The sequence below is a fragment of the Lampetra planeri genome, chromosome 21 (genome assembly GCF_965212315.1).
Source record: "Lampetra planeri chromosome 21, kcLamPlan1.2.h2, whole genome shotgun sequence".
Taxonomy (NCBI): Eukaryota; Metazoa; Chordata; class Hyperoartia; order Petromyzontiformes; family Petromyzontidae; genus Lampetra; species Lampetra planeri.
In genome coordinates, this window is record NC_136127.1 from 5,950,585 (window position 1) to 5,968,177 (window position 17,593).

General features: G+C 45.5%; 1 protein-coding gene across 1 annotated transcript; it reads right to left on the reverse strand.

Moving 5' to 3' along the window:
- Positions 1-459: 459 nt before the first annotated feature.
- KYNU (kynureninase) lies at positions 460-14,462 on the reverse strand. The gene is made up of 14 exons (XM_078603834.1): positions 14,364-14,462; positions 12,808-12,996; positions 11,691-11,817; positions 10,820-10,902; positions 9,777-9,838; positions 8,188-8,259; positions 7,570-7,644; positions 6,435-6,581; positions 5,687-5,785; positions 4,181-4,254; positions 3,600-3,652; positions 3,353-3,438; positions 2,135-2,359; positions 460-1,056 (listed from the first exon to the last, which is right to left on the reverse strand). Exons 2-14 carry the CDS (start codon positions 12,992-12,994, stop codon positions 940-942), a joined length of 1,407 nt encoding a protein of 468 aa, XP_078459960.1. The 5' UTR covers positions 12,995-12,996; positions 14,364-14,462; the 3' UTR covers positions 460-939.
- Positions 14,463-17,593: the final 3,131 nt, after the last annotated feature.

Below are 17,593 nucleotides of genomic sequence, written 5' to 3' on the forward strand. Positions count from 1 at the left end.
GAGGTAGACTGTTGACATCAAACTCATTTACTTGCATATCCTAGCAACTTATATTCTAAGAGCGGACGGTGGGAGACTGTCAGGTCAGACCTTAGTGGTCGTGGCAGAGGGCGGAAAGCGTTGGTGAGGTGAGGCTGATCATCATTGGCGTTGGCCTTGGTAACATCTTGATTATATATATAAAATTATCGATAATTAATGTATACATTTCTCCAATTTTAATTTTGATTCGATGGAACATGTAACCCTAAAAAAGGAAACTGCTTTTTTCTTGAAAATATGAACCCCGAGGCTTACATCCTGGGCTCCCCAGCACCTGTTTGAAGCTTCATTAATGAAAAGACTTTAAAGTTGCAGTCAAGCGTGTAATGATAGTGCTCCTGTGATGGAATCATATTATAATGGGAGATACACGAGGAGAAATTACGAGAGCACTATAATTACACGCCTGACTGCAACTCTATAAAGTATGTTGTTCATTAATGAATCTTCAAATGCGCGTTCGGCAGCCTGGGCCATGCAGCTTGTGGTGGTTCTTAACAACAAGATCAAACATATTTGTTTTTTTGGGCAGTATCTTACTCCTAAGTCCACAACTTGTGTACATGATTTTCTATACGCTAAAAATTCGGTAACATTGTAAATTAGCTCCGTGTAATTTTACGCAGTCTCCTATCTGGAATCTGGATCAACGGCTCATGTAGTGTCAATGAAAAGGTTTCATTTTTACAGACTGCCCCAAGTCATAAACTGTGTCTTCTGCTACCTCTACATAATACTCGGGTCCTACATTTTGCCAAGGTTCCAGATTTTCTCCTGGACCTACAGAACACATACACCAGGTGCAATAGTCTAGGCCCTGAACTTTGTTATGATATACTACATGCAACTTGTCTTGAGCCCCATATCCCCAGTCCTATGTGAGATTTGCACTCGGGACTACTGGATGGCATTCAATGCTTCTGCCAGGGTGTGCACGAAACGCCACACGTCTTGAAATGAGTTGTAGAGCGGAGTTGGGGCCACCCGCAACACGAACGGTTCCCGCATGTCACACTGCCGGTAGACATGGAGGATGGCACAGGAACACACGGGGAGGGACCAGGGTGAGGGATCGGGGTGAGGGACGGAGGCAACAGGGATAGAGGGGACAAAGGATGGAGGTAAGGGAGGAAGGTGGAGCAGAGGATAAAGATTTGAGGATAGAGGGCAAAGAATAGTTATTATCATTATAATGATCAATATCAACAATATCAACATTAATAATATATCAAAAATTTGTATCATTGCTAGAATTAACATGTTCAATCGTATATAACCATGCCCAATATTGCAACACCATCATCAATGAGTCACTGGTGAGTCACTGTTTGTCACTCATTTCCCAACTTCTTGTCTCTTTTCACAATTCAAGTTCCTAGAATCAACCCACCCGCGCCAATGTAATCTCCATATATATAAAAGGCAAAGTTGTGAATATGTGTGTCTGTTCAAAATGTTTAGCGTACTTCCCGACATGCAACAAACTGGACATTTGCCATGTGGGTACTTTCCAGACAGTACACCATGCAAAAATTATAAAAATACACTTGTTTTTTTTTGGGGGGGTGGAGCTCAATAATGAAGAGATTTTTTGCACGGCAAGTGAGCTGTGACGTCAAATCTGTCACGTGACCCGCGCATGTGGAAGCGTAACGCATTGTAGTGTAGTGGTTAGCACGCTGCGCTACAAAACTGGTGACCCGAGTTCGATTTCCACTCACCACCAACATTGGTGATGAATTTCTGAACTGGGCCTGGGTCTCCCCTAGGTCGACTAAGTCTCAAATGAGTACCCGGTGTGGCGTGTAAACATTGCCACTCGGGCTATACAGGATATTTTGTCTTTGTTTGAAGGAATGAACACAAAGTCAATCATCTCAAATCAGCTAACCCATAACACCCGAGCCTGTCCCGCAAACTTCTACCAAGCGTACCTTTCGCACTTTATGTGGTCTCAAATATGTACCCAGCCAGGCGCAAGCACTATGGTGACACACAGCCATGTGGTGGTGAAAGGTGGTCGGTGTTGTTGTTGTTGCTCCTGCTGTATTTCTGAGTGCGCGCGTGTGCGAAGCGAACGCGAGCCACTCACAACGATGCCCCTGCGCTTGAGCTCACGGTGAACGACGCCGATGGGAATGGAGAAGGAGAGCGACAGCTGGCAGCCGCGCTGCTCGGGATCGCTGGGCGTGATAAGGCGCACGCTCGCACCCCCCTTGGGGCTCTCGGCGAACAGCGTGAGCAGTAGCAGCTCCAGGTAGCCGGTGAGCAGCCGGGACTTGGCGCGCAGCGCAGGCATGCTCGCCTCCATGAAGATCTGTGGTTACAAATCAGTGCAAGAGGGGCAACCGGGGCCCTGTTTTACCTTTCAGACTGTGAGACAATGTGCGGCGAGTGAGCACCTACGACAGTTGGGCTGGCAGATGTTGATCAGCGTATTGTACCCCGGGCTCGCGTTTTTATTGCAATAAAAAAAAGCTTGGCTGGCACTAGGGATGGGATGAAGCAGACCTGCTTGATAGAAGGTAGCATCCTATCCTCGTATTTCTCCCATTTAATGTGAATGCACACTTAAGATTATGGGTGCAGCGGATGCATTGATTCGTCGATTCATATTGACTCTTAAGCTCACGTTATGCGTCAGTCCTTGTATAAGAATCAAGGCTGTTTGATTCGTATATGTTGTATGTAATGGATTCATCACTTGATCCCTGCGACTATTAAAGGCTACATTTAAGGTACGGGTGGTGGGCATAGCATGGGGGGGATATTTAAACCCCTACGTAGCACAAAGTGATGGTGTGACTAGCATTGCAGCACGCTGTTATCCGTCTCCAGAGTGCTAACCTTGAGACCGTGAGCAAGCTGCATGGTGAATAGAGATGCATATGGACATCCATTGTAGCTTATATGCAGAAACATTAACCACCACCCCCCCCCTCTGGTCTTCGCACCAGATTAGCTCACAAGTGACGACATCACATTTACCCCCTCGATTTAAGACCTAAACAGGATGAGGATTTCTCCATAACTGGCCGTCGTCTGATGATGCTGGCTGTAATTACCGGCGAAACATCGTACTCGAATTGTAGATGTTGTGGGTTTACTCTCGAACACACTAGTATTCTGTACTAGTAACGAATTGGCATGGTTTGTTTACTTGACAAACCTTACTAATTAACCGTTTTGGGTGGTGGCGGGTTTAACGACATTTATATTTACGCGATCTAACCTAAAACCTCTTATGGAGTACATGAACCATTCTAGAATATACACAAGATGTCATTGAGTATATAGAGTAAATTTATACCTTTAAGCTGGCTTCCAGTGGACACACGAGTAGGATGGGTGGGTTGGAGATGCGGAAGCCACTTACTCCAGCGCTCAGCTGCAACTCTTGATACACAGATAAGAAATAGGTTGGACATATTGAGGCTCCACTGCACTTGGTGTCAACCGCATGGTGTTCTGGCATTTCTACACAGATAGGCATGGAAGGTGCGTGCCGAGTGTGATCATGTTGGCGTGCGTGTGGTCGTGTGTGCTGAGCCATGTACTGTTGTCCATTTTCATCCGGGTCTCATACTTGTGACCCCACCAGCCAATGAGCCTGCAATTACAGGAACACGTTTGTTAAAAACAGCGTGGCCTTAAAATAAAAAAATATAATAGCTGACGTTTCAGGCATTGGCCCTTCTTCATAGCACAGGGTTGGGCGGTCAATGATTACTTCAATTACTTCCTCTGTATTCTTCACTGACTCAACCTTATACTTTACCACGGCATTATCGGTTGTTGTTAGTTCGTGGGGACTGGTGGTGCAGTGGTTAACACACTGATTTATGAACCCGGATACCCGAGAGTTTGATTCTCGGCCACGGAAAAGATCAATGGCAAGTGGTATTAGAACCTGTCCTTGGTATACCTCAGGTCGACTCAGCCTGAAATGAGTTTCTCATGCCATATGCGAATATCAGTAACGGGGACACAAAAGTGTCCTGGCATGGTGCTGGCCATACCACCCTTTGAGCATCATGCCAGCCTTGAAAAAATGCTCATGAACATCACTTGCCTCAAACAGTCTCTATAAGGCTATCTGGGGGACATTTGTCTTTGTGTGTGTGTCTGCAACACTTACACAGGATTGATCGTATTCATGTGCTTCTCGTGAATGAAGGCTCCGGCCAACCCTCCAGCCCCTGAGTTCAAGTACTGAACAACAAGAAAAAGCAATCACTTATTGCAACGTCAACAGGTGGAGCAACTCGGGGAGAGGTCCCGGTTCAAATCTGGGCAGACACCGATGATTTAAACAAGTCTTCAAGTGTAGCGAGCCGATAGGCTCAGCACAGTTAGGAATAAGTGTGCAAGCGAGCTAACACGTGAAACTACTTTTTAATTTAAATTTACAGCTTTGAGGATTAACATTTTGTCGTCACTGTTAGAAAACAAGAATCTCTGTGACAGGGCACATAGAGAAAAAAAAATACTCCAAGGGACCTCTGAGGAAAGCAGTCTTCAAACACACGTGGTGATGCATAGCTATGTCAGAGTTCCGAATAGTTACCTCATCTCTTAGCATGACCCCGAGAGCACAATATGAATAATTGAGGGGGAAAAAAACATAAAAAGGAAATTGGACTTTCGTCTGTTGGAGTCTATTCTCGAAACGTCTAAACCAGGGGTGGGGAACGTCCGGCCCGCAGGCCGTATAAGGCCCGCGAAATCATTTGGTCTGGCCCTGCCAAGGCAACCGCAGGCAGGACTCGAAATTCATTAAATCTAGGAGCAAACATGGAAAAGCAGTTGCGAGTTGCAACATCATCAGTACCAGCTAACATCACACGCAGTTCCAGCCATCACATTAGGGGTGAGTTAATTAAATGTTTTACCAAATATTACAGGCTAATTTTTAAGTTGATGATTTTGTATGGCCCGCGAATGATGTTATAAATATCCAAATGGCCATTGGCAGAAAAAAGGTTCCCCACCCCTGGTCTAAACGGTCGTCTGCTTTGTCTAACCCTTTCACTGTATTTCGTCTCAAACCTCTTGCTTTTATCTGTAATTGTAACTGGAATTTGAATTATTATTATTACCTTACATTTCCAGTACAGTTCTAAAGTTATCTTGCATCTGTTACATTCAGGTTAAACTTGCAAAGTAAAGATTGTATCTGTTCAGCTTCACACAGACACTGTTATAAAAAAAAAAGCTGATTCTTTTGAGAGACAGGCATGTCTTTGAAGAGAGATCATATATCTCTGCAGGCACCTGCCTATACATATTATAAAGACGCATGCTTAATAGGTCCAGGTGTCCCTTGATAAATTATCCTCACGATTTAATAATGAATTTTCCTTTACCCACTCATGCATCACATCCATTGAGGTTATCATCATCAGTCACTTGCTTCCCGTATCCAGAGGTGGACAACAATAAGATATATTGTACATGCATTAGGGGATTTCCTTTGTTTCCTAAAGCCACATAAAACCACAACAAATTCTTTGTTTTTGATTTTGATTAATTCATGCACAAGAGGTTTAAGCATTGTACTGGAGTTGATGCTTGCCGACTGTACGGCGACTAAACGAGAGGAGCCAGGATTTCGGCGAGTGGGGGGGACGAGGCGAGCGCTCACCTTGTACGAGCACCAGCAGGCGAAGTCGACCTGCCACTCGTGCAAGAAAATCTCCACGTTCCCCACGGCGTGCGCAAGGTCAAACCCCACCAGGCAGCCCTGCTCTCACAACCACGCACCTCCGATTAGCACGGTTGGCTACGTACGGTGCGAAAGAATTTCAAAACACACACACACGCGGGAAACCACACGGCGACCCCGCGGGAAATGCTCGTACGCAGCCCCTTTTCTGGCAGTTGGCATTGGCAGTTGGCGTAGCTATCCAGCGTGCAGGCGGTGCAACTGCACCAGGGCCCACGGGCCAGGAGGGGCCCAGACGCTACGTCATCAAGATGGGAAAAATTGGATAGACGGTGAAAGTCAATTTCATTCATTGTACCAGGGCCCATGCCAACAACGCTAAGCTACTGCCTTGCCTGGTTGCTTCATTGCGTCAATATACACAATATACCTCAAAAATGGAGAATACACTACGTAGAACTTTTTTGTACTGCACTGGATGAGTGTCACATTGTTTGTCAAGGGGTTTTACCCAACCGCATTTAACAGCCCACAAAACCGGTTCAGAGTTGTCCTGCTTCAACAAGATGCCATCGTTCACCGCAACATATATACATATTAAAAAAATAATTCGAGATGGAACCACAAAAATTGAATTGCGACAACTTGGAAAATCTCTGGAGGGGGTGGGGGAGGGTGCCACGTTCCACTCCTCACAATGCACGCAGGCACGTGCATGTGTGAGCACCTTGGTGTGTGCAGCATGGGTGATGGCGGGCATGTCGAAGAGCTGTCCCGTGTAGTACTGCACGCCACCGAAGAGCACCAGGGCGATAGAGTCTCCCTCCCTCTCCAGGGTCTCGAGCACATCCTCCAGACGCAGTGTCTCTTCCCCCTAAGCCGGGCAAGGAGGTGCGAGAAGCGGAGGTGGGGGGAGTTTGCGGTGAGAGGGCATGGGGTGGTTCGCTCATTAAGAAGTACACGAGTGAGCAGCGGGCACGTGACGATTAGCTGAAAATATAATTGTATGTATGTTGAACTTTTTTTCGCGTCGTAAGTAGCCAACCGTGCTAATTTTACGTTCGTGGTACTAGCATCACATTGCGTGAGAATCGATTATTTATGATTTATGCAAATGGTGTTCAATTATATTCTGTTACAGTCAGGCAATTGAGCAAAGAAAATGTTACAAATGAGACAGAATAAATGGGAAATACAAATTAGATGGTAAAAAAATTAGAAGGGGAAAACAAAAACAAGTGAATTCCAGAATCAAGCCATGAATGTGAATCATGGAAATTGATTGAAGTGTTGGGTCAGTGTTGATTGGGGGTGAGGTGAATGGTCTACATGCTTTGTCAACAGTGCTGTTGATGTGCAAGGTTGTGTGCAAGCAGACGTGCGTGCAACCTTGTCCATGCTGCCAATGGATGGGCCACACTGTGCATAAAGTGTGGCACATGTGTAGACAACATTTAACCCTAAATCGACTCTTACAAGTTCTGTAAACTTGAGAAAGTCATCAGACAGAAACGTGTGGACAGGCTGGCAACAATTAAGAAAATACTACACACGCAAAATATTATTTCTAGAAAGCACCAATCGCCGCAATTGTGACCCTGGTTATCGGTTTCGTAATGTCCCATGACATGAACGATGGGATGACTGATTTAATGGACTCCAATCTCGAATTATTCTATTGCGTGTATTAATTCACTTTTCTATTGTTTAGCTTGTTGTCCTTCCCCGCACCTCCGATTAGCACGGTTGGCTACATAACGGTGCGAAGGAAGTTCAACGTACACACGCAAAAACATTTACCCCTTCAAAATGCCACCTCCCACAGGATGATGCGTGTTTCTCCAGCAATAATGACCGCTGACCTGACGAGGCAATATCTGCAGCATGGTCTTCTCTGGGTCATGGCCACGCAGTCGAATCTGAGACTCCATCGCATACTGTTTGGGAGGCGAGGCGAGGCGAGAAGGTGGGGGATGGGGATGCGGTGGGTGAGCAAAGTGCTTCGGGAAGTGAAGCACGCAACACAATACAATCGCCGCAACTGAAAACGGTACCACCCATTGCTTACAACGGAAATAATAGAGTACCAATTATTTACCCACGAAAGGCTTTAATGGGTCAATGTTTTTTCTTCTTCTCTTCAGAGAGGCTCCCGCATTGAGGCGATGTTTGACCAATATCATTGATGAGTGGCATGTGGAAGTAAACCCGAGCACCACGAGAATGCGCGCTGATGAGGGATGACGCTGCCATCTCCTGGTCACCTCAGGTGCTGTTGGCACCGTAAAACACGATTAATTGCTGCTGTACGAGTTTACACACGCCATGTAAATATTGCCCTTGGCGCAGGACTGACAAGTAGAGACGGGCCCTGCCAAGCACCTTGCCCTTCCAATATATAATCAATAATCTGCGTTCGCACACGTTCAATGCACTGTTACAGCGCTGATCGTTAATATAAAACGAAAGCGATGACTTACATAGTCTGATGGGAACGATTTGGCTTCCAGCATGATCTTGTATCGCTGTGCAGTGGGCTTATAAAATGCCAGCTGAAAGGTACAAACGTGAAAACACACACAATATAAGAGAAGGCTAATGCCTCCATCGTGACCTTATAGATGGTTCGTCGCGAGCACTGCTGGCGAGTGTTCGTTAGGTTCTGCGCAACACACGAGGCTGTGGTGGATCCGCCACCATAACCAGCAGCGCTGCATTTGACTTCCTAGTGCTAATGTTAACACATGGGACCAGCTACTCACAGCACTAAAGCACACTGCACCGAAGACAAAAAAACTCCCAATTCTCACTCATGCTCTGTTAATGTCCCAAACATCTGGAATCCATCACTTCAAGTAGACACACAGAGACCCATAGACTTGCACAGATACCCATTAACTCAGTGTAGACTCAGGGGGCATATTTCGCTGTTAATGTTCCAAACACTTGGAAATCTATCGCTTCACAAATGTTCATGGTCACTCTGACATCTAAATCACGACTTAATGCTGAGCTCTCATTTCGCTGATAACCTCACTTGCAATTGCATTTCACAAATAATCCTATTCCATTTACATATTAGTATAGTAGTTTCAAAACTTTATTAAATTATGCTATGATCAATCGAAAAATTATTTACCCGAACCAATTTACGCTACAGGGAAGTTGTTTTTTGACATTGATTTAAGTTCGTGAGATTTTTCTGATTTTACATGTAACAGTTGTTTGCTTTATTGCTATGCTGTTTTGCTTTTCATTTCGGTGGCCCAGGTCACTCTTGCAAATAAGGCAATCCTGGTCTCTTGAGTTCTCACCTGGTTAAAACAAATAAACCACTAATTTTAGTCCATCTCCTACTTGTGTGGTACATTGCCTGGAATAGTACAAGGTCACTTCGTATAGCGCTAGCAACTAAGACACTTCCCTTCACAAACACACAAAAATAGCTTTCAGCGTTGTTCATATAAACATTATGCATTACTTTATGGAGCGTCACTAATCCAATTTGCAACGCTGCACAATTTGTAACGTGTAGACAGTTTTCGAACGGAGGCATGGGATGTCAGACACGTGGGAAGGCAGCCAGCAAGGCGCCAACAGCTCTGTGGTCTGCCAATAGGGGGCGATACTTGCTAAATCTGAATAGATTTTAACACGGAGGCTTTCACGACCAATATTATCCATAAGAGTTGTTTTGGGTTAGATTGCGTAAATGTGTCGGGTGGCGGCGGGTTTATCGACACGTTTGTATTTACGCGATGTTACGCAAAAAGCTCCCCAATGGATTTGTGGGTAATTTCTAATTTAGCAAACATGAATCATGACACCTGATTAAATGCCCTACGTTTGCCAAAGATGTCACGCTATATTTAACCTCCACTCTAATGCAGATGGCGTATATTTTATTATTAACACACCTGCAGTAATAACCAGGCAGTTAATGGATTCAAACCTTGAACCTCGGCAAGAAGCGGTGAACGCGCTGATGCTAGGCCATTTCACCGCCCCAAAAACCAATAAATTCTCACCCACAAACCACCTTAAAACCCTGAACCAGTGCAGCTCTTACCATCAGAAGATGCAGGTTAATGGACAGGCCATTCATCACCGCCACCTCATGGGCCTCCGCTCCTGAATGTCACCGCATCCAACTGTTAGTGTTGCGAGTTTACATATGCGCATTTCAGAACCGCAGATAACAGCCGTTTTTTCCAGCAGTTGCGACCAAAATCCGTGAGATTCACACGTGGCCGGTGATTACCGGCCCTTCCAGTTACCTGCATGATGACTAAAGTGGCCGCGGCTTCCGTTTGGAAATTCGCACGCCCAGCCGATTCACTTTCCTCTCGCCACCGCCTCCACGCGTGTGCAAAAGTCTTGGCTGCTCAGATCTAGAGCGAGACTTTACAACATATTTTTGATGGCGCTATGGAGTAGGGTTGCATATGCACGGTAAGAAACGAGTGTGCCCCATTGCCGTGCCACCCTTGGGGGTGGCAAAGCGATCTTGGTGCACATTCAATGGAACCTACGAGTAAGGCATGAGAGAACTGATTGCAGTTTCAAACTTGGCCAGATACAAAGCGACGCTTTATGAATGTATTCACAAGGCATTGCTGCAAAGCTGAGCTCTTCAGCCAACAGCCAATCACACCCTGGGTTGGCTGTGATGTCATCAAGTCTCCCGCGCCATGTGTCAGGTCTGCCATCCGTGCATGATTGGCTAACGAGCAACATGCAGAGGGGCTTCTCGTGCTGTTGGCTGCTGCTGAGCATGGATGTGAATATGGTGCTCAGCCGCAGCTGATAAACGTGGCCGGGACTGTTTGTATTTGTATTTTGTGGGATGTCCTGTGATTCGCACCCCAAGTGTACAGCATCCTATCCCACGTGCTAGCCATTACACACCAGCAGCTCCAAAACAGTAAAACGTACGAGATCACTTTAAGCATCTCAACAATATAACATACAATGTTGGTTTTGTTAGCGGTCACAAGTCCATGCATGCGATATTGTGCATTATACATTGAACAAAAAATTATCAAACCTCAATGAGCCAAGGCAAATGTCTGTAAAATGTAAAGTTGTGAGCCATGTAATGCATTGTCATACCTACGAGTGTGGCCATGTTGGCAGTGAGAGTCTCATCGCACACAGCCCAGGGCCTGGCACCTTCATGGTGTCCATACACCCCCCTGTAAGGCAGCACACAACGGCATCGTGAAACTCTAAATATTGCAATTGGGAAAGAAGCCGAATAGTTATGGAATTTTCAGACAAGTACTCATGTGAGCAATACTGGACTCTAAACCCCAGGGAAGAACAGCTGATGTACACCACAGAAATGCGAATGACAAGATGATTATCAGATATCACCTGACTTAGACGGGGTCAGAAACTAAGAGATGAGGGAAGAAGGCGAAAGTTGGACCCATCTCAGAGAAGCTGAAAGAAATGCCACTCCGACAGCTCAGACATGTCATAAGAAAATAACTTCAGAACAAAGGTGATTAAAATGGAAGCACAGTGTATGTTACACTTCTTTCGCACTGCATGTCGCCAACCGTGCTAATCGGAGGTGCGGGGAAAGGACAACGAACTAACAGAGTTATTCTATGTAACTCTGTGTAACTATATCGATCGCTATGTAACTCTATACTAATGTACATCTGTGAAAAAGAGCTTCATAGCTCATCAGATTTCTCAAGGATAAAAACAGATGATTGTCGACAACAAGTTACATAGATCTCAATGTAACTCTATGAGTGAGGGACTCCCATTCGAGTGACTCCCATCGCACTAAGGTGAAGACTGAGAGGCGAGCATAGAAAGAGGTGGCACTAAGTGCTGAACCAGGATATAGAGGAATGTGGAATAAAGATGAATGTGGTGGCCCAAGAAAGGAACAGATGGAGAACAGGGGGGGGGGGGATGGCAGAGCCCCCACTTGGATGAAAAACGGCAGGAAGAAGACTAGACTCACGTGGTCGCCCATTTGTGCAGCTCCTCCTCCAAAACAGTGCGGACAGCACGCGGCATCAGCCCCAGTGAGTTCCCCGCCAGGTACAAGCAGTCCTGGTCCGCGTCTCCCTCCAGCAGTGACTTGTCCACTAGCACGGCGGAACACAAGTACCTTTTTGTAGCAATTATATATATTTTATGATTGACGCTTAATTATTTAATGCAGGGGTGGGGAAACGTTCCTTTACCAAGGGTTAAAGAGGACTTTAAAATCCCTTTGGCAGGGCCAGGCATGAACGCGCACCTTAGCGTCATGCAATGACCCAAAACATGTTGTGCATGACGACCAAGTGTAAAGAGAAGTGACAAAGCATGCTGATTTCCTAAACGTGGGGTTGCCAAGTTGAAAAAAATCCCCTTTTATATCAGATCATTAAAGCTAAGGTGCTTGCAGTGTCAGATAAATTCCGTTTGCGGGTCGTTTCAATGTGCTCGGCCTTATGCGGCAGTGGGCCACTCCTGATTTAGTGAAAGATGCTTACAGATGTCCCCGTCTTATTGACAGGGTTAATATTAATATTATGCATGTAACGAGTCATCGATCAAAACCAATCTGTAGACTCACTGCATATGCATTGGATTATGTGTGTGCGCGAGACCTGCTGATTTACAATTCATGCAAATCATTTGAAAATGATATGCCGTTCCATTGAATGCGAACTGTACATACGAGTCAAAACGAGAAAGAATAGAAAATAGGCCAGTCAAAGAGACAGAATAATGCAAACATGAACTGAATCGCGATCCTGAATCTTGATAATTTATCATATTTGTTTGTTGCCAAACAAGCGCATCTGTACCAAAGTTGACAAAAAAAGTCCGTTTCCCTGCTATAATATGGTGTAGCGTTCGTCTCGTTTAGTGACAGTGATGCAATGGTACAAAGTCCACACTGTTACGACATTGCCTCTGTTTGACTTTTTCCGATACAGACTTCCCCAAGCAGGCGAGACTAACTTTATTGACCCTCCCCTAAAAGAGGTGAAGGACACGACAGGATTATAAGGCACACAGCCAAAGCAGTTGGCATTGCAGGTAGGTGACGAACCGAGCACCTTGCAGGGATTGCCCCGTCTCACCGGCGGACAGGTCGCGCATACGGGGCACGTGGAAGGATTCGCGGAAGCCACGGAGGGAGTCCGTCGCGTCCAGGTGCTCGGCGAGACGGCGCGAGGTCACAGGGCAGGCCAGCGTGGTCGCCATGCGTTGCAGTTTCGTCGCCGGATGCCCTTCATCCCACTGCTTGGGCTGCTGCTGCTTCTGCATACCTATAGAGTTACAAAGAGAAATATCATCCCGAAAGCCTTAACAGACTGCTGGGGCATAGTGCTGTTGGCGTGCATCGATGAATGCCGGAACGGCACACGAGGGGTTAGGGTGGACAGCACCACGCCCAGCCGTCTCCCAAGTGGCGATGTTTTTTTTTTACACACCGCACCAGGTACTCGTTTGAGGCCAAGTCGACCGATGCGAGGGCCCAGGACCGGTGCAGATAATCGTCACTGGTGTTGGCCGTGTGCCCAATGTGCGAGAGATTGCATTCTTTTTTACGAGTGCAATTACTGCCAGAGAAACCTTGTCCATTCCCACGTTGGTTCGCAGTCGCATCACAGTACTACACTACATATTCATTGCACGATTCCCATGAGTAACCAAATAGCTCTTGACTTAAAGCTTTCGTGACTGCAGGAATTCATATTCTTTGGGTCTTTCGGTAAAGGTCACGTAGATAGGTTCAAAGAAAATAAAAAAAAAACTACGACTTTTCGATCGCAACACAAGCGGTCGTCGTTTCTCCTGAAACGTCGTAGTTTTTTTGTTATTTTCTTTGAACCTATCTACGTGCCTTTACCGAAAGACCCAAAGAATACAACCAAATATATGCCGAGTACAACCGAAACTTAACGTTGACAAATGCCTATAACGCCAATTACCGTCTATGCGCACTTCTCGGTACATGTATGGGCGTGCTATACAATCTTCAATTATGCAACCCCTTTAAAAAATTAAAAGCGAATTCCTTTGTGGAATGTGATGACAATGCGATCCTCTCTCTACACCATAAGGCAAGCCAATTCAGAACTAGCTTTAAACAATACACGTGACCTGCACCAATTTAGACAACACGTGGTATTTGCATGTAAACAATGTGTTGTTTATTACGAAGTTGATACGTTTACTCCAAACGCTTGCTTACATGGAACCGAACGACGTTATGACAACATGTTGCCTTCACGCACGAATCGTTATGCTGTTCAGAACTTTAGTTTACAACAATAGTCCCAGCGTTTAAAAAACGTTAGACAAACACAACGGGGGAACATTTGAACAAAAACAAAATAGGTGACTCTCACCGTCATTGCAGTTTTATGTCAACAAATATTAAACACGAACTAGTACACACTGGATTATGGTGAGCTCAACGCTTTGGTACGTTTAAAAGAGAAGTCTCTATCCGAGAACAGCATCTGCATTGGTGAGACATTCATCTCAACACGCCATTGTTGCACAAAGAAGTGCAATACATCGAATTCCATTCATAATTACCCCCCCTCCCCACCCCAACAACGCCCACAAATAAAACATGCACACAGCAACATGCTATTTGAACAAAAGAGTCAGCAACGACGGTTACCTGGAGCCGTGTCTTACTCAAAACACCAAACAACTGACCCACGGCAGTGTATGATTACCGGTGGGTTCCCAAAGCGTGGCTTGGGAAACAACGCTGTGTGACGGCGATCCGATTGGCTGTCATAAATCCGCCCCTCCGACCGAGTATCTGCCGTCCAGAATCCACGCCCGTTCCAACCAGTTCATCCATTTGCGGTGAGCATGCGCGTGGGTGGTGGTGGGGTGTGTGTGTGTTTTACGCGGATCGATCCAACGCCAACATCTCACGAGGGGAACAAACATTTTCGTCAGGAATGTGCCGACATAAAACTTGAAAGTGCACACTTGCAAACGCGCGGGCATTGCACAGGGTCAAGTAAAAAAAAGTCTTGAACCACTCTTAAGCCACCCGGTAGTGTAGCTTTTTTGTTGGTCAGAATTTTATCAATACATCGGCACGTATAAATGATATCTTTGTAAACGGGAAAAAAATCGTGTTGGGTGGTGGAGAGGCCATGAAAATAATTTGGCACAAAACTACGACATGGCACAATCCAAAACAAACATTGGTCATTACAGAACTCCCCTAATCCATGGTGATATGGGGGGCCAATACCGTGTATCCTATTATCCGTGAGGTTATTAGCGATTTTCCTCCACTTATCTGCAACAAAAATTGGCAGATTTATTGGAAACCGTTCCGAAATACAGGAAGGGAAAAAATCCGTGGATAATGACAGTTTCTGTGGACCCTACAGCCCCACGCGGATAATTTGAGTCGCGGATTCCAGTAAAGATTCGCGGATAATATGAGTGTTTTAAAAAAAAACAACAAGTATAACCCGTAAAAACAAAGTTTTTCACTATAAATCCTTTATATGCGTGGCGGCTAGAGTCCTCTCGTCCTCTGGCTTGAGATGGCTGCCACCTATGGGTCAGATGATTGCATTGTACCATTAAGCAATTGGTAATTAAATATAATATTTTTGTCCTAAAAAGTGTAAAATTTTGGAAAAAATTTTCACGAACATTAAATGTCACGCACAACGAGTCTGTGTGGAAAATGTCAGCTCGATTGGATCACGGGAAGTGGGTTCAAAAACGACCGAAAGTGAGGGGCTGGGTGGGGAGGGTGTGGCTGGGTGGGGGGATTAGAGGGGTGGCGCTGGGTGGGGAGGGGCTGGTCACCCCGTGGTGCCCTTATAAAGCTCAACGTTTAACCTACTCACGCCGGCTTGTGCCCACCCTCACAGTCGGGCATATTTGCGGAATACACCACGCCGCCGTTGACCCTGGCCATTGACCGAGCAACCCAACGTTCCTACCAGCTCCCTCCGCAGGAATGTGTTTGTTGTACAGTACTGTACTATGTTCCAACGTCCATTCTCTCAGCCTTCACTATCCCGCAATGGCCAGCGTGTTGGAGGTCAAATAACTCCACAAGACCCGCACGGAGGTGGAGAAGCACTCCATACAACAATGCGTTGACAAAAGGCCTCCACTGCACGTGCACATATAGATCATTTACAGCTCTTCAAAACAGTTACTTAGGAGATCCAGACCAAACTGATGCACGGTAAGTTTGTTATGTTGTAGTAATAACATCCATGTGTCGGCCCGGATTGCGGAGTTAACTGAGGGTCATAACGCTGACCCAATAGAGGGCGGGCGATGGTTTTACAATCTAATGTTGTTACGAAACATGATTTTGTGATGCTGGTTCGTTGGCAGTGGTGCACAAAGACAAACGACAAAAAAACTCATAGTCGTCAATAACACTGACTTCAATGGAAAATGTATTCGGCATCGTTAGGAAACGACCCTTTCTCATAGCATATTACTAAATATACTGAGGTCCTGACATTAAATGTGTCCTTGGCTTTATTTGAAGCTTTCGTGACTGCAGGAAGAAAATAAATCACGACGTTTCGGGCGCAACACATGCTTGTGTTGCGCCCGAAACGTCGTGATTTATTTGATTTTATACCTACGTGACTTTACCGAAAGAACAAAAGAGTAATAAAATAATAAAAATAAAACATAATAAAATTATTCTCACGACGTTTCGGCCACAACGCAAGCAGCCGTCCTCAGGTGAAGACCAGGTCTGTCGTGGAGACAGCGTCCGAATGCTCCCCGACAGACCTGGTCTTCACCTGAGGACGGCTGCTTGCGTTGTGGCCGAATCGTTGTGAGAATTATTTTATTATGTTTATTTTTATTATTTGATTATTTCCCTTCTACGTGACTTTACCGAAAGAACCAAGAAGATGAATCCCTGCAGTCACGAAAGCTTTAAATCGAAACAAAAGAGTATGTGTCCTTGGCTGTTGTAACGATACCATTACTGCCCTACGACATTGCAATGGTCATCTGCTGACCTTCCTCTTTTCCTCTGCTCGTGACTCACTATTTAAGTCTATAACGACACAACGTTGACGCCTCCTTACCCCCAGCAGACGAGTATCACACTGCCCTGTACGCCCCGTCTCCAGATGCTGTGGCATTTGTACGCTGCGTGTACATGTTACAACCCGTTTTTTTTTTATCGTGGAATCAACTGCTGGATGAGGACCTCAAAATAGCCTATTTGACCATAACTTCACCAAACCGGTCAGTGCGGGTTTGAAGGCGGAGTACAGAACGATAGATTTTGAAGCACTTGCTCCCCAATGCGACGTGACATCCGTCTGACGGTGGTGCGCGCACATCCGCACAATATACAAGGCTCCAGTTATTTCGTAAGCTTTCCGAGCTGAAGTTGGAGATTGATGAAGTTGGAGATGCAATCTCCAAACTTTCAATAAATCGGTGACAGCGCTGCGCCGGCAGTGGGGCACAAGTACAATTAACGAAACAAACTTAACACACCGTTAAAGTCAATAACGCAGAGTTATTGGACGCTTAATTGGCTGTGTCGGGTGGTGGCGGATTTAACGACACATTTATATTTATGCAATATCTAAGGCAAAAAACCTCTATAGACAATATTGATCGCGAATGCCTACATGTTAATCTGGGCACATTAATTAACTTATTTTCAGTAGTTTACAATTAGGATTTTAAAATAATAATTATATGCACCCGAGATTCCTAATGTGGTGGACAAAGCGAACCCCCCCAAATATATAAGTCAAACTCCGCCTTATGGACTCATTGACGAATAAAGTGGTGAGTTTTTAAATCCTTTATATTAAGTTCGCTTGCTTGCTTAGGACCGTGCAAATCTTTCGGTCGTTTTTTAACCCACTT